General features: G+C 39.8%; 2 protein-coding genes across 4 annotated transcripts; one reads left to right on the top strand and one right to left on the bottom strand.

Annotated features, from left to right (window-relative positions):
- Window positions 1–1,282: 1,282 nt before the first annotated feature.
- On the bottom strand, window positions 1,283–12,102 carry THAP5 (THAP domain containing 5). Of its 3 annotated transcripts, none has more exons than XM_068402112.1 (3): window positions 11,978–12,102; window positions 7,415–7,604; window positions 1,283–2,807 (listed from the first exon to the last, which is right to left on the bottom strand). In XM_068402112.1, the coding sequence occupies exons 1-3, from the start codon at window positions 12,058–12,060 to the stop codon at window positions 1,839–1,841; spliced, it is 1,242 nt and encodes a 413-aa protein (XP_068258213.1). In that variant the 5' UTR covers window positions 12,061–12,102; the 3' UTR covers window positions 1,283–1,838. The 3 variants fall into 3 exon arrangements, with proteins under 3 accessions (XP_068258213.1, XP_068258215.1, XP_068258214.1); XM_068402114.1 differs by lacking the exon at window positions 11,978–12,102 and adding an exon at window positions 9,721–10,517; XM_068402113.1 differs by lacking the exon at window positions 11,978–12,102 and adding an exon at window positions 8,544–9,706.
- Window positions 12,103–12,299: 197 nt separating this feature from the next.
- Window positions 12,300–22,054, top strand: DNAJB9 (DnaJ heat shock protein family (Hsp40) member B9). The gene is made up of 3 exons (XM_068402250.1): window positions 12,300–12,391; window positions 16,233–16,460; window positions 18,274–22,054. The coding sequence occupies exons 2-3, from the start codon at window positions 16,244–16,246 to the stop codon at window positions 18,702–18,704; spliced, it is 648 nt and encodes a 215-aa protein (XP_068258351.1). The 5' UTR covers window positions 12,300–12,391; window positions 16,233–16,243; the 3' UTR covers window positions 18,705–22,054.
- The last annotated feature ends 2,034 nt before the right edge of the window (window positions 22,055–24,088 follow it).

Genomic DNA, 24,088 nt, shown 5'->3' with positions numbered 1-24,088 from the left:
TTGCCAAATCATTTAGCAATTTCGTATAGCATTTTGTAAATCACTGGAAGATCTCTTACTTTCTAAAAAATTACAAAATGTACAATTCATAGAGGCCACCTGGACAACATTCACAAGATTGGACCCTGTATAGCACCAATGTTTTCTAGAGGATACAGGACAACCCCTTGTGATTTCAGAGAACACAAGGCAGAATAGGCGTGTTCTTTTGTTACAAGGACAGCACTGTAATCAGAGGGAAAAAAATGAGTGTGTCACAGAGTCCCTGTAAATAATTCATCATATTATAACTGACCTTTTACCTTCTTTAGGAATTTTCCCAAGCATATTCTGGGCTTAGAGCCTGAAAGAAGTTAACAAGTTGAAGGAGAAAACAGGCCTGTTACAGTGGTTACTGATACAGACTGACCTCTTACAGCACTGTGCTTTAGCAGCTTCTAGGCAGATACTCAGTGAGCTCCAAAAATTTTTTGAAATTTGACTAGTTTGCAACTTGTTATCTAGTTGGAGGCCAGCTTTGTAATTAGCGTTGCTTTATCCTCAATTCCTTATCAAAAGATTCCCAGAACAGTTTAGAAGACATCTGACCGAGAATACAGGTTAACAGACTGCAAAGGAAACCATTTGCTCCAGTCTCAGACTGAACTGGTGGTGGTGGTAGGGACACACTTTTGAATAAAGGAAAAGACATCCAAGTCCCTCAAGTAATGTAATAATTGTAAAATAGAATAGAATAGTTCAGTTGGAAGGGACCTACACTGATCATCTAGTCCAACTTGGACTAGATGATCTAGTATTCGTTCACTGTACGAGATTATACAGTGAACTCTAGATCTAAGGGGTGGCACAAAGACAGAATAAGCAGAAAGTATTTAAGCAAATTAATTTCCCTCAAAATGAACTGTCAGTATCTTTCTCCTGTAGTGAATAAGATCAATACAGGGGAGCAGATTTCTAGTCTTGTAATTCCACTTCTTGAAGAGTAAGATATAGAAAAATAATAAGCCAGATTCTGCTACTTTCACTAGCACTTTGCTCTGCAAAGCACTGTTTTCTTCAGTGTATTATTAAGAGTATATGCATTACCCAGGAGGATCAATGCTGTGCAGATAGCACTCACTGAATAGTTAGAGCTTTCCCCTTTTACTAACCAGCAAAAATATCACTATTTAAGGTGGTTGTTTCCATTTGAGTTGAATCATCCAAAAAAAGACATGGACCTGTTCACTGTAACAATATTCTTAAAGAAGTTTTGTTTCTAAACTAAATGAAAAGAAACACCTTTTATTGCAGAAACAATTTTAATAAGGTCAGAGTGTACAAAAAGCTATCAGAACAAACATTAGGTGAACAGAAGATTAAAGAGTAATTGTGGCCTCACTGGACAATATGTATTACATACAGTCATTACTCATTTGAAAGAGACTTGGGACACTACTTTGGTGGTTGTTTTTTTTAAAAAAAACAACAGATTTATAGTTGTCCATCCTACATGCTTATTCTGTCTGTTCTACTGCTGCCCCAAATGCAGAAGTTGCATGTTTCAGAGGAGCTTGCAGCTAGAAAGGTTTAATTTATCTGTATTGATTCAATTCATATACTTCTTAACAAAACTTTAACAGGTTTCATTTTCTTTTAAAGCTTACTCACGAGTCATGTTTTATAGGCAATATTCTACAAGCTAGCTTTGGTAGTGGTTGATGTAACATTTTAAAGAATATTTGCTATTCACACAATTTGCATTAGATGTTTAAAATACCATGACTGAAATAAAAGTTAATTTGTACAAATGGGACAAAGAGGCTAAAAAGATATCTTAGAAGAATCATTGAAAGCCTTTACTGTATCATAGTCACTTCAAGTGTTGTAAAGCAGTTTTCTACAATCTTCAGCTTTTCTTCAGAAAGCAGGTTTTCTTGCTTCAATTGTCCAATAAGAGCTTCCAAGGACCTGAGTCTCCCCAAAGTTTTTCTCTCCTGCATTTCAAGTAGAGTGATCTTAGAGTGGAGCTTTGAAATTTTTTGCCAAAGGTGATCTCTGTCTATGTCTTGTTTGCAGTATGAATGCTCGGTTTGTAGTACTTCACTTCCACCATATGCATTCATATACACAGATTTATCTGTTTCTGTCTCCTCTGTGTCAAGAAACTCTTGCTTAATAGGCAGGAAAGAACTATTTACTATTTCAGGCTCTTCTGCACTCTCGGCTGGCACAATGATAGCAATGACAGATTCTTCACTTTCACTGAACTGTTCAATAGTTTGTGTGACTGTACTCAGTAAAACTGCATTTTCACTTGTTGGCTGTACTTCAACAGAACAGCCTACAACATGAGAGTTAGGACTTTCAATTGCATAGTCAGTAATTGAACCTAAAGCGTTTTTCAGTTTCAGAGATGAATTCAAGTAGTCAGGGTCTGTAAATTGCAAGACTGTAGCTGTACAACATACTGGATCCACTACAGAAGTATGAACACCGGCAGCTTCCATGCTCTGGACTGCTGCTGCCATTAAAACAGGATTAGGTTGATGTATATCCTGCTTAGATGAATTATCAAGAATGACACTGTCTGCCTGAAAGTCTTCTCCGTTTTGAAGCTGTAGTTTTTGAATTTGTAAAGGTTTACTCAATGCAGTTGAGCAAACTACTTCTGCTTGTTCATCTACATTTTCTGCAATTACAGGATTTTTCTTTGGCGTACAAGGTTCAAGCGATACAGATGCCTTCTCTGACTCTACATTTGTGTTTGTTTCTTCCAGGTCTTCTCCCTTTATCTCTTGTGGGGTGTTCCGAGAAGAATTTTTTTTCTGAAGAAAAAAAACAAACAAACAAACAAAATCCAATCACCTTGTAACTAGGAAATCACTTGAACATAAAAAAAAATTGGGCAAATCTCGTTCTGTAGCATGGTACTGCAGAACTAGTAATTTACATGAGCACCATTTAAAAATTACACCAGAGACCTGAAAATTCATCTAAGTGTCTTCCATAACTTCATTTCAGGTCCTAAATGTTAAAATATTATTTTAAAGCTCTAAAGGCAACAATACTTTTTCTTTTGTTTTTCAAACTCTAAGGAACTTTACCGATTTGCATGAGTCATCATAATTTTAAAAGCACTTGAAGACAAGTGGCTAGACAAATCTGTTTGACAAAGACTGGCTAGCATTTCCAATTACCCCCTGAAACACTGTATTAAATATATATGTATTAAATATATATGTATTAAATATATATGTATTAAATATATATGTATTAAATACACAACACAGTACAAGATTTTTGCATTAAAGACGCAACAAAGTTGTTTTAGCCAGTTATAGCAAACTTTTAGTCATGTTGTCCACCCCAAAGAGAATTTAATAACAACAATAACAAAGATTATGAACACAGGCTTGCAGAACAGTGAAACACATTCATGAACAAACACACAGGCCGTTTTTTTAAACAAGCAATTCAATTCTGACAACTAAGCTTCACTATTCATAGCAATGGAGAACTTTCTTTGGATGGACAGATTTTAACAGGAGGATAAGATTTTATCAGGACTTTAAACAGAAGTTGTTACCGAAAGAGGGACAATTTGAAGCTTATCCTTTTTAGCCACCTTCTTTTCCTCTCCTCCACATAAACTACATTACCACATGATTAGATTTAAGATCAGTAACCAAACAAGCTTTTTGATGTCAGTCAGTGAAACAAAAATACACTAACACCGAGTGTCTTATTTTTTACTAGTAGGCTTGATTATGAAGAGACCAAGCTACAGAACTTGTACTCATGTTAGGCCTGTGGACTAAAAAATAAAACCAAAACAACCCAGCACAAAACAAACAGAACAAGAATAAACTTTAACTTTGCTAACTAAATATAGGCCAGGCAAAAAAAAAAAAGGGAGGGGGGCAGGGAGGAGAAGAGCCAGGCTGAAAAAAAACAGATTGTGATGGAAAAGATAATTTGAAAGTGTATGTTCATAAAAGTACGTATGTAGTCTGAAGTATCCTAAATACCTTATACTTTGAAATTTGATTTTATACAAAATGTCAGTGTTAAAGGACTGAAAAATGTATACAAAAATAGAATTCATTTGGTTACCTTTATCTTTTCAAAGGTGATACTTAACATCACATTAATCTTAGGGATTTTGACAGCATTAAGTATTTCCCTTTCACTGTTCTACCAGCAGTGGAAAAAGGCCTTCTCAGACTAAATCTTTTAACTAGACAAGTATCTTATGAAATAAATTAGGGAAATGTCCCCCATATCCTTGCCTATCAAGACTGCCATTAAGGTTGAAGGAAAGGCACCAAAACACCTCTCTGGATAGAGATGCTTGAAGACCTTGACTTCATTGAAAAGCTTCCTTGTCCATCTGTCCCTGCCCTCACACTCTTACGACAGTCTGCAAAATAAAAATTCTTGCAGACTAATGTACAATGGTTACCAATATTGAAATGCAGGCAACTAACACTGCTCGTCAGACAAAAGCATTATTTGTTTAGAAGAAGAAATAATTAAATTATTAAGCATTTCCGGGAAGATACCCTACACCTACACTACTCTTTAGATGGGATATCAGGAAAAATTTCTTCACTGAAAGGGTTGTCAAGCAGTGGAACAGGCTGTCCAGGGAAGTGGTGGAGTCACCATCCCTGGAGGTATTTAAAAGACAAGTAGATGTGGTGGTTAGGGACATGGTTTAGTGGTGGACTTGGCAGCTCTAGGTTAACAGTTGGACTCGATGATCTTAAAAGATCTTTTCCAACCAAAACGATTCTATGATTCTACACTTGCTCTGTAATACATAAAGCAAAGTGTTGGAGAACAATACACAAATATTGCAACTCTCCCCTCTCTGTGCCGCTCTGTTTTCCAAACCAAGGGTTTATAGACAAGTGTTGAAAGGCAGCTTGGGACTTCAGCTTCTTCTTCTTCTACATGAACTTGGGCACATAATAAGAAGGGATTCTCCCCCAGAATAAGCACAGTTCTTTCCCATGTCTTTGTGAATATTCAGTCTATGTAGAAATTTCAGTTTTGGGGCAACTACAGAACCAGTGGCCAATGGATATTGTTGATTTGCTGAGGTGGTCACTGACAGGGTATGTGTAGATGTTTAGAAAAATGCAGTCAGAGAGTGAGATTTAAGAAAGTAACGCCAGAGAGAGTGAGACCCCAGGAAAGCAAATTCACAGTACCACAGATATCAAGAACTGGAAAAGAACTGCTTTTCTTTTGATAGCAGGGAATTGATGGATACATTGAAAGGAAGCATAGAATATTCTTTTCCCAAACTGGACATATTTATCTGGGATTTCCCATATATATAGCTAATGTAAAAATAACTTACAGAAGCCATTGGTATGTTCTTGGCAACACCACAGCATAAGAAGTTTGTTAACTTCGTAACTCCACTGTCCACCTTCGTAGGTGTGTGCACCCTCAGTAAATTTGCAGATGACACCAAGCTGGGTGGGAGTGTTGATCTGCTGGAGGGTAGGAAGGCCCTACAGAGGGATCTGGACAGGTTAGATAGATGGGCCGAGACCAACGGCATGAGGTTCAACAAGAACAAGTGCTGGGTCTTACACTTCGGCCACAACAACCCCATGCAGCGCCACAGGCTGGGGGAAGAGTGGTTAGAAAGCGGCCTGGTGGAAAGAGACCTGGGGGTGCTGATCGACAGCCAGCTGAACATGAGCCAGCAGTGTGTCCAGGTGGCCAAGAAGACCACTGGCATCCTGGCCTCTATTAGGAATAGTGTAGCCAGCCGGTCTAGGCAAGTGATCGTCCCTCTGTACTCGGCACTGGTGAGGCCGCACCTTGAGTACTGTGTTCAGTTCTGGGCCCCGCACTTCAAGAAAGATGTTGAGGTGTTGGAGCGAGTCCAGTAAAGGGCGACCAAGCTGCTGAAGGGTCTGGAGGGTATGACCTATGAGGAACAGCTGAGGGAGCTGGGGTTGTTTAGCCTGGAGAAGAGGAGGCTCAGAGGTGACCTTATTGCAGTCTACAACTACCTGAAGGGAGGTTGTAGGGGAGTGGGAGTCAGCCTCTTCTCCCAGGCAACTAGCAATAGGACAAGAGGACATAGCCTCAAGCTTTGCCAGGGGAGGTTCACATTGGACATTAGGAAGCATTTCTTCTCAGAAGGGGTCATTAGACATTGGAATGGGCTGCCCAAGGAGGTGGTAGAGTCACCATTTCTGGATGTGTTTAAGAAAAGACTGGACATGGCACTTAGTGCCATGGTCTAGTTGACATGGTGGTGTCAGGGCAATGGTTGGACTTGATGATCCCAGAGGTCTCTTCCAACCTGATTGATTCTGTGATTCTGTGTACTATGACTGGTCTATGGTCACATGCAAAAGAAGAGAGAATGAAGAGGTGGGGAAAAGCTGACTTTTCTTTGGGGGAAATCTCATAGTTTATCTGCAATTGCACAGAAGCACAGGGCAGCAAAGACCATTTCCAGAGGCAGGGCTCCCTGTTACAATGAGAGCAGGGGGAAGTGAAGGATACATTGAAGCAGGGTGGAGGGGGTGGAAGGAAAGATAAGTTACTACCGCCACAAATTGCAAGATTTTCTATTTTTATATTTGAGAGATTCATCAAGAGTGCTTTTCACTCTACAGAGTCAAAAGCAGTCTGGGCAGCACTTGCAGCTGTCCAAGAAGACAGAGAACTTTATGACTCAAAATAAATTATTTTGTAAAAGTAATTAGCCACACATTTCAGTTTCAGCAATTTAGTTTTGTTAGTAATTCTAGTCTTTCCATTTCTCCCACCTCCAATATGGTGATCCAGAGGAAGGCAGTTACGGGCCAGACGAGAATTAGCATAGCTTTGATCAAGATTAGGTGCCTGTGTAGCACAGTATTTTTATGTAACCAATTGTACAACTCTGTGAAAGACAAGATGGAACAGTCTTTGTGGCTTATCTTCAGCAGCCTACACTCCTGAGCTCTCAGGTGTTAGAGAGATTAGAACAGGAAAGAGAAATATGTAGTTTGAAACTAATGCATTCTAAAGCCAGTATTTATGTACAGTTAATAAAAGGCCTTAAAAGAAGATTAAAATACTAATTAAGAGTAATTGCACAGGAAAAAATATTGAGAATCATAATATTCTCATAAGAAATTTATTTTCCTATGGGAAATTTCCTATAGGAAATGCTTCTGTAATTTCCAATTAAAAAAGATATTGAACCTCCAGTCAAAATATGGGAAGTTGTTCTCCCTTTACACTATGGAATCACATATTCATTTTGTGTTAGTCCTGTTGACAAATTTTTTGATGGGCAGTTATTCTATTTTTAAAATAGAATATTAATAAATCACAGACAATTAGAACATCTGTATTAAATAAATAGTTGGTTAGCTTTGTACTACAATAAACAAAGATAGGAATACATTACTTCATCATCTGGGGAAGAGAAAATTGTTGGTACAGCAGTATGCTTCAAGTATCGTATACCCCATCGCACATCAAGGGAATCGGGGGTAAAATGATCACTGCATAGAAGCTGGTGTTTACTTGGAGTCCATGAATCTCGTTTCATATTCCGCAACCATTTCTCAAGTCTCTCTTTATCATGAAGTGGAAATCTTTTTAAAGCAGTTGAAAGAACAAACAAAAACACAAACAAAAAAAGCTGTTATTTTTTTTCTTTTATTTCTTTCTGCTTTTCAAATAAAGAATATCTCATTGATCCTTACAATGTAGTCCTTCTCATAAAAAGATTAAAATAATACTTTAAAAAAAATTTTAAATATGCAATGCTAATCAGGATATCACTTGGTTGTTAATTCATTAATTATCCAAATTATTTCTGGTTGGATATTTGCTCCAGAGTTCAGCAGCAGAATTTCTATTGATTTCTGCCAGCCCAGTGTTTCAGAACCCATGGCCAAGATGTTTTAAAAGGCTTGATCCTGCAACACTTGCTCAAAAAGTAGTTCTGCTGAAGTCCGATAAAATACTCTGACTTCATTTAAAGTTATGTCTGGTCCTCATTTTAGAAATAGTATTTGTGGAGCTTTTTGTCTTACTAAAAATGAGTAATAAAAACTTACGTCACTATTTTTTGTATAACAGAGAATCTCTTAATATACGTCATACTTCGGATTACCTGGTAACTTGGAAATGTGACTATTTCCAGTGCAGGTTTTAAATTTTGTTCAAAAAGTAAATACACACAAATGCAAAGCATTTCTATATTTCGTGTTTCAGCAATTAAGCTTTCTTCAGCATTGAAAACGCACATAATATTATGTAGTCCATAAATAACTTCTCAATCATCTAACCTACTTGAAAAGGAAAAAGTACACACATTCACAGAATAAAATTAAATCAATTTTGAAAATATATGCAAACAGTCACACAAATTACATGGGAAAGAGAACTACATTAAAAGAAAGTGGGCGAATATATGTAATTTACTTAATGAATCGTGATACGTAAATCAAAGGCTAATTATGATGCATGTAGAGTCAAGCAGTTATGGTAATGGTAACATGAACATTCATACCACTCTTGGCTCTTACCTCTTACCAGACAGACATCAGGGGACTGGTAATGCGCTTACAGATTTCTCTGGTGCATATCAAGTTCCTTTCAACCCTAGCATATAACCACATATATCTGAAGAAGGGCAATGAAGCTGGTGAAGGGTCTAGAGAACAAGTCTTATGAGGAGTGGCTTAGAGATCTGGGGTTGTTTAGTCTGGAGAAAAGAAGGCTCAGGGGAGACTTATCGCTCTCTACAACTACCTGAAAGGAGGATGTAGTAAGGTGGGTGTCGGTCTCTTCTCCCAAGTAACAAGTGATAGGGCAAGAGGAAATGGCCTCAAGTTGCATTAGATTGGATATTAGGAAAAAATTTCTTCACTGAAAGGGTTGTCAAGCAGTGGAACAGGCTGTCCAGGGAAGTGGTGGAGTCACCATCCCTGGAGGTATTTAAAAGACATGTAGATATGGTGCTTAGGGACATGGTTTAGTGGTGGACTTGGCAGTGCTAGGTTAACAGTTGGACTTAAAGATCCTTTCCAACCAAAATGATTCTGTGATTGATTCTATATAATGTACATAAACCATAACTTGAATTCTGAGCACTGTTAAATAATTTTTGTTAAGAAAGCATTATTCCTTAGATTCATGAGCAATAATAATTTAAAAAAAAAATCTATTTTTTTGTGTATATGAAACTGTGAGAGATTCATGTGGTCATTAAACCTGACCTGATTGTAACTGTAGGATGTAAAAAGTATTAGCTGTGGGCAGTATGATGGACAACAGAAACATCCAGATGTGAACAAGTGCCTACAGTCTCTTTACAAGAGCCATTTTGTTTTACTCCCTAAATAGAAATGGAGCATTCCTAACTCAATTTCTCTTCCCTTAGCTCTTTTTTCCTTTTAATTAACAATTAGTTCTTTTGGTTATGCTTATTACCATGGAACTTCAATGCACAAAAAAAATTGGTTCTGCAGTGAGGTATTCCTGCACACCAGAAGCTGGGGAGAGAGCCTGGAGTGGCCAGTATCACCCGAATGCTACAAAAGGCACCAGTCAGCCAGGCTACTTCTTGGCAAACCCTAGATCCCACCCTCAAATCCCTGAAGCTGTAGGTTTCCTTCAAAAGCCACACATGGCAATGACTGTCTTATGCAGGCCTACAGTGTTCCAAAACTGCAAACTTAGCTGATTTTGAGAGGAAGATACCTGAGATTCACAGGATAAATGTGGTGTCTTCACCCCTTCCCCAATCGTTTGAATTTGTTGCCATTTAAGTTTTGAAGTTACCAAGGAAACAGAGCAAGCTTTTGATGCATCTGGCTCTGAGTGTCTGCAGGAATGCAAGGAAGAATGCTAGCAAGAACACAATAACCCCTCAAGGACAAGTTAGAGGTTCAGCCTTTTCAAATCCTGCCTACTTAGACTGTGTGCACCCAACGGCAGCATTATATATATATTGTACAGCATGCCCCATGAGTAACACAGCTTAGCCTGGGATGTTACTACATAGGTCCAAAGAAGGGTCTCAGTAAGAGGATGGCTTCTTTCAGCTGAAGGTCATGTCACCAATCACACCCTCTCCAAGAAGGGTTAGAGAATTTGCTTCCACTGCCGTTACCCTTGCAACACAGCACTCACTGCCTTCCCCACAGTCAGCCACCTTCAGACAGGAAACAAAATAATCTGTAGTGAGAGACAATGTCTGATAGCAAAATGTATTATTTTAGCTACCTGATAACCTGCTCCTCCTTCAATACCCCCTTACTAATCAACAGAATCTGTTCTCTGGTGTAAATGAGGCACAAAAAAAGGAAAATGGAAAGAGGAAGTCGACAGAATTTATTCAGGAGCTGCCACCACTGCACAAGTCAGAGAGGTGAAGAAATAAAACAAAGGCAGGCAGTTAGACAAGCTGAGATTAGGTCACAGTTTAAAAAGTTCATAAGGGACTCAGACCCAAAACCACAGAGCAGCAGAGGACTTCTCTGGGGCGGTAAAAGGCAAGAGAATAAAACTTGCAATTTGCATCAGTAGCAGCTGACTAATGTAGGGCAAGAGATCTCTATACACCAAATCTCAGCACCCCTTCTACAGGACCACGATACTCATAATGCAGCACAATTCAACAGCTAGATAAAACCACTGTGTTTTTGCAATCATCTTTACACTGATGCCATACATTTGAATATAAATATGTATCAGCACTCAAACTTGTTTTGATCATCTGTGTGGCACTCACATTCTCTAAAGAAATATAAATAATTTATTTCCCCTCATTTTCATGATTGTTTTATGATTAAACACATATTAAGAGACATGCCAGGAAAAAGATCTTTCATTCAATCTAAACTAAAATCCCTTTCAAAGCAGTTTTGCTGTGGGTCTTTCTACATAGCCTTCTTGATCTTGGAATAACAATGACTACTCAGCAACTGAAATAAACTGACAACTTAGAGGTATGTATTTTACCAAAGCAGATTTTGAGGCTAGTTGTGAAATTTATTCTTCAAAGTTTTCTTAAATGCTACAAAATTCCTTCTCTTGACAAATGTTTATCATACTTTTAATCAACAGAACCACATTAGTATTTAGTTACTTGCATTGTGCTCCTCTCAGGGTTGAGAAACACTGTTTTTAACTCACCATTCTGGGAACCAACAGCCAGAGCAGTACAGAGGTTACTGCGGGCCTGGGATGGTGCCTAATCAATCAGGTGGCCGGACAGTCCTGTGCAGCCACCATAAACTGGTTTTTGGCAACAGAGCTAGTTAGCTTCCAGCTAGCTCAGCTGCCTCCGAACAAACCAGCAATGCCTCTGTTCGCAGAGTAGCTGAGATAATAATTCTAGTGGCAATATTTAATTTCAAAGAATCAGTATATTTTTACTTTCCTACTCTTTTAGGCCCTTTGCTTAGCTTGCAAGCCGTCAGACAGAGGATACTCAGCTCCGTCACCATTAAGCCAATGCCTCCTCTAATGCTTGCCCTGCTGAAACACCCCTTTCAGCCACGGTTGAAACACAACAGGGTCACCGGTGCTACTGCGCTCTAACAGCTAAACAGCCTCACGGTTATAAGCGCAAATTTTAATTTTTTAGTCGAATCCCTTTGGTTTTCACTTCATGAACCCTCTGCCCAAGAGCCCTTCGCCGCTGCTGTACCTTTCCCCTCCCCAAGCAAGTACCGTCCGTCTTCGCGGGGGTGATCCAACACCCAGCCTGTCCACCCTTCTTCCCTACACCTTCCCCCCGCGAGATGAGCGCGTTATTTCCCTCCAGCCGCTGCGGACCAGGCAGGGTTCAGAGGCGGCTCCCAGCCCCTAAAGTTAGTTTCTCGGCCATTTACCCACCCCGGCTCCCGAGAGGCCGCCGCGGGCCTCGCCTCACCCGGCGTCGGCCCCTCCGGCGTTCGCCGTCCCCAGGGCCAGCCCTCACCCCGACCCTGCCCCCTTCCCGGCCACTCACGGGTAGAAGCTCAGCTTGCGCTGGTCCCTGGCGCTCTGGCCCCCCCGGTTCTTGCAGCAGGACGCGGCGCAGTACCGCGGCATGGCGGAGCGGGGCGGCGCGGCCCGGGCGCGGGGCGGAACCTTTCGTGCGGCGGCAGCGAGGGGCGGGAATCACGGGGACAACGGCCGCCACCGCCCCTCGCGTCAGGAGAGAAAGCCCCGCCCCCCAGCGGCACCGGCAGCGGTGGCAGCCTGCGTGCGTCGCGTCACGTGGGGCCGAGCAGCCAATGGCGCAGCGCTTCGTGTAGGAATCGCCGTCGGGGGGCGGGGGGAGGGTCTGCGTGAGCGCCGGCGGCCCTTGGGCGGGAGCGGCGCGCGCGGCGCTGAGGGGCAGCGGCCTCTGTGCTGGCGGCGGTGGCGAGCGAGCGCTGAGGTGAGGGGCGCGGCGGGCGCCGGGCCTTCCCCCGACGGGGAGAGGGGCGGCAGCGAAGGGCCTGGGCCGCTGTGGAAGGGCTTGGGGAAGGCGGAGGGGTGCTGAGGTAGCTGGAGGGAAGGCAGACGCACAGACGCCGGAGGGGTTCGGAGGCGCTCGGGCGGCTGGGGGCGGGGGGCTGGGGACGGTGTGGGCAAGGGGGGACACTGGGACTCGGTCTGGTGGATTTATTTATCCTTTGGGCCCCTCTGGGCTCTCACTTCTCGCTAGGCCCGTCTGCTGTGGTCTTTCGCAAGCCTGGCCGACTTGGAGATGGGACAACGTCACTTAATATCGCTGGTATCTTCTGCCGAGGTCTGCCTCGGCCTTGTTTTGTGGTACGGCTCTAGTGAGGTTCACTAGGGGTTTGGCTAGGGATGACGATGCCAGAGCAGGCTTTGTCTCGTTTCCTTGTTCTCCAGAGCAAGATTCAGTAGCCTTATCCCGGATTTGCTTTCCGGTCAGTGTAGGAGAGGCCAAGAAAAGTACAGTTTGACAGACTTTTGTCTAGCTGGTTGTGGACTGGGAGACTTGTTTGCTCATCGGGTTAGTCGTGATATGAGAACAAATGGAAGACTTTCGTAACTTTCTTACTTTTAATAAATCATTTGCAAAAATAATTATATGATATCAGAATTCCACTGAGTAGTGCATCACAGTTCATGTAATCAGAACAGTCGTGATGCTGTGGATTTTCTGAGTATGTGAGTCTTCGTGAATGTAAGCATACATCTAAGATCTTTGCTGGTTGCTTTCAAAGAGGGATGGAATAGGGAATTTGCATTGCAAATACAAGATGGAAGTAGCTCCTTATTTTCTATATGTGACAGATTTTATTCCAGGTACATCATCCTTAAACATCACTTCACTGTGTAGCTATTGATAAACTTATGGAGAACCGATTGAGTGTTGTGAACTCTATAATACTTTTGATAAACATTATACTGTATAATTCTTATACCAATCTTAATAGTAGTTGGGGTTTGTAACTACTTATCCAACAGAATTAAACAGTTAATCTGTGTTAATAACATTTCTAACTTTATTGCTAGTTGTATTCAAATAAAATGTCGTTCTTCATAATTGTTAGGAGGGACTGTTTTGTGGCGTGAGCTTAATGTCAAGAAGTATATGGAACTTAATGAATTCTGGAATGTGTTTTAAGTAACTGCTGTGCATAGCCTGGAAAGTGAAACTTATCTGTCCCTTTTCGATTGAGAAATGGAGGGAGAAGAGACATAAGCAGACTAAGTGTTTAAAAGAGATTTTATTTTGAAAGGGATTGTAAAAATAGTTAGGGATGGCAGGGCGGAGGTCAGACATTTAGCATCTTAGTTAACAATAGCAATACTCATGCTGACAGCATATAAAATAGGTATTTTCTAAAAAATATATTCCATAATTGATGGTAGTGTCTGAATATAAGACTACGTCTTTGTGCTGACCTTGTAAGTTTAAAATGCCGCTTATATTGGAATTTAATTTGTATTTGATTTTCATTTGCATTTCATTTTATTCTTATATTTGAGTTTCATTGAGTTGTTCAAGGGCAGTATTAAATCTGTCTATTTAAATAAATAGTGAAACCGAAGTACTAATTTTTTTTCAATATGCTTTAGAAATCTGGATAAAACTAGGGGAAGTATAGCATAGAACTGCATTACAGAAATCCTAATGTAAAACTGTAGAAAAAGGAAAACTTAGGTGTAATTCATTACCAAGAATAATAGAAGTTGAGAAGTTTAGGCAGAGCAGAAAACTTTAAAGGAGTGACTTGATGTTCTCAGGCTCTGATGAGCTTGGGAGGATTTGGCTCTTAATGAAAGACATAAACTGCTCTTTTTAGGTCTTTTCAGTGTTTAGTAGTAGAAGCAGGGAGGTTAGCCTTAAGAGAATGCAGCAGGTGATTATACAAGCACAATGCAGGTGTAGGGAAATGAACTAAAATAAAAACAATCTCAGGTGTGAGATGAAGATGTAAATCTGTATCTATAAAGCACAAATAGGAAGAAAGCTCCAAAAGTGTGGAAGGATGTACATGTGTGTAGTTCTTAGTGCCCAAGTGGCAAAGTTTCAGGTTAGTGACATGGTGAGAAAAAATATGTGGAAAAGCCTTGGAAAGGCTTGTACTAAAAATATGTCTGGTATCAGACACAAAGAATACTGAAGAGAACTGTCTGGTATCTAAGTACACTGATCAAAATACAGTTTGTTTCAACTGCTGCTCCTTAACACTTGATATCATGCGGGCTGCTAGCCAAATAAATGCTTGAGAGGGCATGGGTACTTTAATCTTATGAGCTTTTTGCTCTTGCCTCACAACATTCATTTTAGCCCCCAGACTTACCTGTTAGAAATGGTATTTTTTTCCATTTTTGGTGCTTGGGTTTTAATTTTCTTTAGAGAGTAGGGACTTTCTGTTAAAGGCTTAGTTGTCTTATGTACCTGATATTCAAAGGTTTTGAACTCTGCCTGACAAATGTTAGGGCCTCGTACCATCTAAAAGTATTCTAACTTTAACAATACTCAGACTGTAAAGTTAGTGTATTCAACTTTCAGGAAAGTATTACTGTTCCTCTCTTTGAGTTGTACTTATGGTACACTCAAGTCAGTGTAATCTGGTGAGGGGAACGTGTTACTTCTGGCATGTTCAGGGCCTTGTCATACATCCGGCTGGTTAGGTGACAGCCAGCGTTCTATCTTTGAACATCCATGTTTCTATACTCTGTGCTTTAAATATAATATGCACAGGCCTTGGAAAATAATTTGATTTCTCTTTCTGGTAGGAAGAGCTCATTCTGTCTTTAATAAAAATCATGAAAGATCATGTGACTATGCAGAACTGATTTTCCTTATGACTTATTTATGCCACAGCTTCTTCCCTGAGTTCTAGTGTTGGTTTGTTTCAAAATGTAACTTTGACAAATACATTGCTGAAAAAAAATAGTTACAACTTTTAATTGTTATTGAAGCTGCTTTTCTTGTATAGAAGACTTTTTTGAGTTCAGTTCAGACACTGAGAGTTTCATATGTAAACCTTTATATGCAGTGGTATTTATCAGATGAATTCTTTGTACTATAAATAAAAACACCTACCATGTCTTTGGTATCAATCTAATACGAAAGTAAGCTAAGCCCAGCCCATTGCAAAGTAAAGGAAAATGCGCCCTACTTGACTGAACTCTGTACTCTAAATGAGTGTTTTACTCTTTATCATGTTCACCTTAGGTCAGTTAAATGACCTTCTGAAGCTGAGCATGAGTGTCTTAACAGTCTTGTCTTCCTGCACCTCACAGTTGATCTCTAGGCCAGTTTTGTTTTCAGGCTCTTTTTGTGGCACAAGCCAGTCAGTGAATTGGTCTTCCAGTATTGAGTGGGTTTTTGCAGCCTGCGCTTACTTTAGACCTGCTGTGTTGATGGTCCTAGAACTCAAGGATTGGTTTAAAGCTGGTTCAGGTGTGCCAGCATGAACTGTTTGATACAGTGAAATGTATTGTGTATTTACTTCAACAGGTCTGTGGGAGAATGTACAGTTAAGGATAGTTATAAATCAAAGATAAACACTGAAGCGTGCTTGTGATGCATGTGAAATGTGAATTTGCAGTATTTTTACTTGCATATTTTGTGATGATGAAACTAGGGCAATGGAGTTTGACATGTGTGAAACAGCGTGCTTGCATGTCTGTCACTGAGTGACTCCTGAAGCATACAGGTCTTCTTCTTCCTGCTTATAGTTGTACCTTTAAGTTGTTGTGGAATACGAAATAACTTGTTCTTCAAGTATATTTCTTTTTCTTTCTAGGAACCAGAGAAATGGCCACTACGCAATCTGTCTTCACATTTGCTCTCTGCATTTTAATGATAACTGAATTAATACTGGCTACAGAGAGCTATTATGATATCTTAGGAGTTCCAAAAAACGCGTCTGACCGCCAGATCAAGAAGGCATTTCACAAGCTGGCTATGAAATACCACCCAGACAAAAATAAGAGTCCTGGTGCAGAAGCGAAGTTTAGAGAAATTGCTGAAGGTAATATATGCTAACCTTAGTCTTAATAATTTGATCCATGGCTTACATCTGTGAGCAAATGTGGTAATTTAAGTATGCTCTGTTTTTACTGAATAAGAGGTAAAAAGATTTTTTTTTTTTTTTCTTAATTCTGCTTCTGTGCTGTCAAATGTCCAGTATCAATATCTGGCTTGCTTCTGTGTCCTTGCACATAGGTAGGTCTTTTACACACCCTTTGCATTCCTGCTTTTTCTTTTTTTTTTTTTCTTACGCATCTTGTCACCAAAAATGCTTGGCAGTAGGACAGCTTTAGCCCTAGGAGATTATTTCTTATCTTTTGATCTGTCTAGTAAGATCCAGCTCAGGATTACTAGGATTCCAGGGGGATCTAACAGCAACTTTCCAGTAACTATGGGGAGATTATTAAAAAAAAAAAAAAAAAATTGCAGCAGGGTGCTTCAGTGGTTTGTGGTGGGAGCACAACAGACAACAGGTGCAAGAGGTTCAGAGTGGTTATAAGGAAAAACTTTTTCAACTTCAGGATAGTCCAGTGTTGGAGTAGGTTTCTTAGAGTAGTTGTGCAGTCTCCAACCTTGGAAATTTTTCAGGAATGAGTGGATAGAGCCCTGAGTAACCTAGTCTGGTCTCATAACTGACCCTACTTTGAGCGGGAGGTTAGTAGAGGCCTTCTGAGGTCATTTCCACCCTGAATTATCCTGTGATCCTAGGAAACCACCATTCATGAGTGTTTTGTGATAAAATATAATGGTGGAAGCAAATAATCAAGAGTAGAAAAAGACTTGCTGAAAAATTAGGTGTTCCCACTTCTGGTCCCCACAGAGTCTGTTATAGTGTCCATCTATTTGTGTAGTTCTCCTAAGTAAGCTAGTAAGACATTTCTAGGTTTTACCTTCTTGTCTACAGAAGAGTTCTTTGGAAAGAAAGGTCGTTATTAATATAATGAAAGGGAGGGACAGTCTTGTCAGATGCTTACTGCAGTTGTTAGCACTTATTAAAGGAGGAATTAGCAACTCTTAAGTGTTGAAGTATATAGAATAGTTGCAAGCCTTTGACAGGTAAGAAAACAGAAGCATTTAAAATACTTAATGAAATCAGAATGGGTATATTCTCTGTCAGAGCTTCTGCCTTGGAACACCACTAGCTGTAGTTCTGGACCAAAGATGGGATGGAAACCTAATTCCATTTTAGGTATATCCAATCAAAATTTATGTTTATTGTTGAACTTTTGAAAAATTGAGATTTTGGACATAGGGGAAATTCATTCCCTTTGTTATATCTCCATGTTTATCTTGTTGCTTAGTTGTAACTGCAGTGTAGCTAGAACTTGCTGGCAAGTAGTTTTGCAGACATAGCACTGCATTTCTGTGATAGGAATGCAACAGGCAGTTCATTTTGTTAAATAGAGCTCCTAACTCATGCTCTCTCCTTCAGTCTTTCTGATTGCCATGTGTCATTGCTATTTGCTTTCAAATATAAACGCTAATCTTTATTGATAGCTAAACTATGTTGTATTATATGAATTTAAAATTTTGAGGATATAATCTGTCCTCGTAGTATAGCTATATTTATTATTAAAAATAAATAACTATTTATTTTGAAACAGCTTATTTTGGTTTGGAGAAAGTTAAACAAATGTTGAGCTTGATTGGGCTGGTGTGTCAAATGAAAGTCTTGGTTGAAATTTGTCCTGTTGAGGGAGTGGGAGAAAGCTGCTCTTTGTGTTTGTGTAAGTTTTCTTTTTTTTTCCTTTTTTTTTTTTTTAAATGGGATTGTAAATAAACTTTGAAAACCTTTTTTTTTTTAATGGAAATAGCATATGAAACATTATCAGATGAGAATAAACGAAGAGAATACGATCAGTTTGGCCGTCATGGAGGACAAGGAAGTAATGAAAGCCCATTCCATCAGTCATTTAATTTCAACTTTGATGATCTGTTCAAAGACTTTGACCTCTTTACTCAAAACTCACGGTCAAAAAAGCACTTTGAAAATCACTTCCGAAGTCATCGGGAAGCTCACAATCGTCAAAGACGTTCTTTCCAAGAGTTCTCCTTTGGAGGTGGGCTGTTTGATGATGTGTTTGAAAATATGGAAAAAATGTTTTCGTTCAGTGACTTTGAAAATGCACACCGACACGCGGTGCGAACTGATACCAGGTTTCATGGATCCAGCAAGCACTGTAGGACTGTCACTCAGAGACGAGGAAACATGGTTACCACATATACAGACTGTTCCGGACAATAATGTTTCCTTTCTTTTCATCTCTTTTCTTCTTCTTTCAACATCTTAATAATATTTTCTTGGTTTTGTGGTAACATGGAAAAATTCTTTGAAATATTTGTTCTAAAAAACACTTAACTACTATAAAGAAATCGTAGATGAAACTAATCTTCAGAGTAGAAACAACACGCATTTGGGAAGTAAGTGTCTCAGTAACTACTTAGAATGGGAGAGAAATAATTTCATGTGAAAAAATAATCTCGTGACAGAAAAAAACTTGATGTATTTTGGTTTAGTAAACACTTTCCCTAAATTTGAACTTCAACACAAGATATATATATATTTTTAATTTCAGAAGTGTAATATCATTTTTTCATATATGCCAATTCAGAACTATTTGAGTTACTGGTGCATGGATTGCAGCAGAGGAGATTCTTTAATTTTGAAGTGCTGCTTTTTTTTATCATGTCTTTCCAAGTTTTCACTTGCAGTTTTTACCTTATACGGAGTTATTGTACAAATTAGATAATTTACACAAAATAGCAGCAGAAATATGACTTACCTGGATCTTTGTTACTCTGTCCAGCATTGCAAGTGTATTACTAAAAAAACACTTTTTGAAGTTGGAAAATAATGAGGGAATATGTTAAGATTGTGCTTCACCTAAGAGAGTGATGTAGGAATTTTATTTCCAAATAGCTTTTCATTGGTCTGAAAAGATTTTAAGATTTGAATAACCGTTGACTTATTTAAGGGCTATTCATGTATGTAAGTTTGTGTGCACACAAGGTCTTTTTTTTTTTTTTTTTTTTTATTTTCTTCCAAAATACAAATATCTCTTTAACAAGGTTTGGAAGAGCATACCAGAAACACTCTTGTTTTATGCTTATTATATTACCACGCGTGTGATGTAGTTTCCATAGCTCAGTTTATTGAACTTAAATACTCCTCTGTGCTCGTGAACTTAAACAAGATAAGCTTGCCTACAGATTCCTAATGTTTCTGGAAGTGTCTAAATAAAAAATATGTTCTGTTTAGATTGACAGATTTATTACCTGTCAGCAGGAATTTTTCAGCATTGTGATTTGAAAGGTAAATTCTTAGCAGAAACACAGTGAAACTGAATATTACAATTGTTGTATTCAGCTAATCCCTTGTGGTGCTGGAATCTGCTAATAAGGACAGTACCAATAGGTATCAATTTCAGCAGCATTGAAATCCATAACCAGTCTAAACTATTTAAAACTAAAAGAAAAAAAAAAAACAAACCCCTGAATATTTTAACTATGTCAATCCAAAAGTTCTCATTTATTTCTTAACTGGTAATACAGGTTTAGTATATTAAATTATTTCCCCTTAATAAGATTTCTGTCACCCATGTATTGCTGTCCCTTTAGAATTGTGAAATAAGAATTTACCTTTCAGATTGATTAAATGAGCAGAATGAGCATTTTAAACAGCAGTGTTCTATATAGACTTTGAGTTCCTAAAATCTTTCTTAAGATTTAACCCTTTGCTTCTCGGATGGATGTTGAAAGCTGCCTATTTGCTAAGTAGCTTTAACCTTCCCCTCAAGGGTACGTATTATTGCTTGTTCAGTTTTCATTCACTAAATACTTGGAATGGATTGTTGCATTATATTAAGTGCTTTTCCTTTTCCATGTTCTTTATTTATTAATAGACTAATACCTCATATATGGTCTTTATAAAAAGCCAGTAATTTGTGCAACATTATCGGAATGTGCAATATTCTTATAGTAGGAAAAGTGCTGGAGTGAATGTGTTTGTGTTATTTCCACTCCTTTTCTGTGTAAGTAGATATTTTTAGTTTCTTCTGTATAATTAATATATGATTCAACCAAAAGTTGTAATTCATGTAGATTTCTGGATTTTATTCTTTAATGTACTCGATCAGTCCTGTGCATGAATCAAATTACCTGCCTGCTTCATATCATATGGGCATCCAAGTGATCAAATTATTAACTTAAAGTTCTGAATTACTTTCTCTCACAGATACCAAGTTTTTTAGAGGGCATTTCTGTATGCATTTGAGGAAAATTGTTCACACTGAAGACTTGGAAGCCTTTAGTATTAAATATGAGAGAGTATTAGTGAATGTCCTTTAGGGATTATAACTGCTGGAACTTAGAGGTGGGAGGCAACTCTAGAAGCAGGATGCAAAGGTAAAATGTTAATGCCTTTCTTAGTCTAGTGAATATTTTCTTAATTAAAAAAAAAATGTAAACAGCAGAATGAGCAGTTCCCAAGACTGGGAGAAGGAATGTTTAAAGTTTCTACTAGAACCAAACCATTGACTTCTCCAAAACTAGTTTTCACCAGTTATAAACTTGAGTCTATTCCCCCAATTCTGAATTAGGGGAATAAAAGCTAAAATGAACACTGTAAATTGTAGGAAACACAGCCACCCCCAAAATTTAAGTCTATTTTAACTGGCTGCATGAGTTTACCATCTTTCAGGATAAGCTTTTAGGTGAGAATCGAGGGCCCTTGGCTGCTTCTAGGTTAGCGTCCCCTCTTTAAGGATGCTCCAAATGTTATTCATATAAAACGTACTTGTTTTCCTTAACTCTTTAAAGTCACAGTATGGAACTGATAACAAAACAATAGGGTGGTTAGTTTTCTAACTGATAGTACCATAAAAAGACTCACACCTAGTCTGTTTTTATCTGCTTCCGTGTTCGTTCTCTTAATTACTTGTCATAGGAAAACCAACAAATACTTCCTGTTGTTCCTATGGCTTCTCAAAGTGACCTTTCTGCTTGTTTGGTTGTTGATCCAAGGTAAAATCCAGAGGAGAGCTTGTCACTAGTATTGCAGAGTTGAGTGTGTTCCTATCCATATGACTTTGGTGGGTGCTTTGAGTAGACTTCAGCTGAAGAAATTCAGGCAGGCTTTCCTCAGCCAGCATTCTTCAGTTGCATGGCTATCAGAACACAAGCTTGCAAAACATGTTGTGCTACTCACTTATTCAGAGCTCTTGCACATTCTTTTCCTATTTATAGTGTTTGCTTCATGGCAGGCTCTCCGGCAGAAGTCCTGATATAACCTTCTGACGTCCCTGACTTCAGAAGTTTAAGTGCCATCTTTGATCTCCATATCTTGTGAAAAGACCCAGCAAAACCTATTGTTTTGTTGTGTGAGGGTGAAAAATACAATTCTTAACAGTTTTTTTGAAAGGCATTTATGCATATGTAACTCCAAATGGTTGAGTTTCTAAAACTTTACAAAAAAAAAATAGTGTGGCTTTTTTCATGTTTGTTTTTCCCGTTATACTTTTGAAACACAGTATCTAGTGGAGATGAAAGTACTGTAAACTTAATTAGGGTGCCATTACATTAAGCATGTGAAAATTGTTTGTGTGTGATGTCTTTTTTCTTTTTTTTTTTTTTTTGTGTGCCTCAAGATATAGATGGAAGCCAGGTTCAAGTGGGTTGTGTGATGCATTATGGAGTATTTGGACCACTGCATTTTCCCTGAATGGGATGATGGGGTTGGCAGGGAGAAGGGAGTGGGGTTGAAAGAAATTGACTTAAGTTTTACCTGGTCTGTATTTCTTAGAGGTGTTGAGAATCGTTTGGAGTTCAGGCACTGCGCCTGTAAACCAAGCAGACAAAAAAGCCTGTGCAAAAGGGCCTTTTTCTGAGCGTCAGAAAGCCTCTGCCTTGAGAACTGTTGGGTCTCTGCCTGTGCTCTGCCCGCCCCGCTGAGGTGCGGGAGAGCAGTACGACTGTGGTGGGTTGACCTTGGCTGGACACCAGGTGCCCACCAAAGCTGATCTGTCACTCCCCTCAGCTGGATGGGGGAGAGAAAATAATATGAAAAGGCTCATGGGTCGAGATAAGGACAGGGAGAGATCACTCACTGATTACCATCATAGGCAAAACAGACTCGACTTGGGGAAATTAGTTTAATTTATTACCAATCGAATCAGAATAGGGTAATGAGAAAATAAAAACTAAATCTAAAAACACCCTCCCTCCCCTCCTCCCTTCTTTCCGGACTCAATTTTCCTCTACCTCCTCTCCCTGAGCTGTGCAGGGGGATGGGGAATGGGGGTTGTGGTCAGTTCATCACAAGTCTCTGCTGCTCCTTCCTCCTCAGGGAGAGGACTCCTCACACTCTTCCCCTGCTCCAGCATGGGGTCCCTCCCATGGGAGACAGTCCTCAATTAACTTCTCCAATGTGAGTCCTTTCCCATGGGCTGCAGTTCATCACGAACTGCTCTAGCGTTGCGTCCCTTCCATGGAGTGCAGTCCTTCAGGAACAGACTGCTCCAGAGTGGGTCCCCTGTGGGGTCACAGGTCCTGCCACCAAACCTGCTCCAGTGCAGGCTTCCACAGGGTCACAGCCTCCTTTGGGCATCCACCTGCTCCACTGTGGGGTCCTTCACGGGCTGCAGGTGAGTATCTGCTCCAGTGTTAACTACTATGGGCTGCAGGGGGACAGCCTGCCTCACCATGGTCTTCACCACAGGCTGTAGGTGCTCTGGTGCCTGGAGCATCTCCTCCTCCTCCTCCTTTGCTGACCTTGGTGTCTGCAGAGTTGTTTCTCTCACTTTCTTCTCACTCCTCTCTTCTGACTGCTGCTGTGCGTGTTTTTTTTTTTTTCCCCTTAAATATGTTATCCCAGATGTGCTACCACCATTGCTGATGGGCTGAGCCTTGGCCAGCGGCAGGTCTGTCTTTGAGCTGACTGTCATTGGCTCTGTCAGACATAGGAGAAGCTTCTAGCAGCTTCTTGCAGAAGCCACCCCTGTAGCCCCTCTGCTATCAAAACCTTGCCACGCAAACCCAATACAATGACCAACACTAATTGTCCTGGATTGCCACTGAAAAGCGCAGGTTCTGAAGCCAACGTTAGGATGCTGTCATGCTGATTCGAAAGTTGACTCCATGAATGTGCTTGCAAGTTCTTGTTTTCTGGGCCTAGTTCTTAGAAGGCAAAGGGTATAAAAGTTCTGGGATTTGGTATGTCTTATGTGGCTATTTCTCATTAGAATCATCTTTCCTGGAACCTAAGCAAATCTGCCGTCTTAACAATGCAAAATGAAATTTTGAGGACTAATGGAGGTTCTATGTTATGTTTTTATGCTGAGGGTTATGTTTTTTAATTGTTTGTGTATTGAAAACTCCCATCAGGAGTGTCTTGTTGGAGTTGAATCAAAAGCCTTGTGTAAAGTACCTTGACTGTGCAGTGTATGGGACTCACTTCAGAATAAAATGCTCTGCAGAGGATCGTTTGGCTCTGGTGGCTGATGTGCTTGAGCCTGACAGGTCTGCCCTTGGGTGGTGATTTATACAGCCATACTGCTGACTGCTGTAGTGTGGGCACCTGTTTCTTTAGGGACTGGACAGAGACCAGCTTTGTAGAGGCCGCTTAGCAGTTGT

The sequence above is a fragment of the Nyctibius grandis genome, chromosome 5, assembly GCF_013368605.1.
Source record: "Nyctibius grandis isolate bNycGra1 chromosome 5, bNycGra1.pri, whole genome shotgun sequence".
NCBI lineage: Eukaryota > Metazoa > Chordata > Aves > Nyctibiiformes > Nyctibiidae > Nyctibius > Nyctibius grandis.
Note: the sequence above shows the minus strand (reverse complement) of the source record. Positions and strands in the feature narration are given on the sequence as shown.

Bases quoted from the DNA above. Each gene is read 5' to 3' on its own strand.
- THAP5 (XM_068402112.1), bottom strand. From the start codon at position 12,060: ATGCCGCGGTACTGCGCCGCGTCCTGCTGCAAGAACCGGGGGGGCCAG. The intron at 7,605-11,977 runs GTGAGTGGCCGG...TGCTTTAAAAAG, and splicing joins CGCAAGCTGAGCTTCTACCC to ATTTCCACTTCATGATAAAG. The intron at 2,808-7,414 runs GTAATGTATTCC...TTTTTTCTTCAG, and splicing joins TCTCTTCCCCAGATGATGAA to AAAAAAAATTCTTCTCGGAA.
- DNAJB9 (XM_068402250.1), top strand. From the start codon at position 16,244: ATGGCCACTACGCAATCTGTCTTCACATTTGCTCTCTGCATTTTAATG. The intron at 16,461-18,273 runs GTAATATATGCT...TAATGGAAATAG, and splicing joins GTTTAGAGAAATTGCTGAAG to CATATGAAACATTATCAGAT.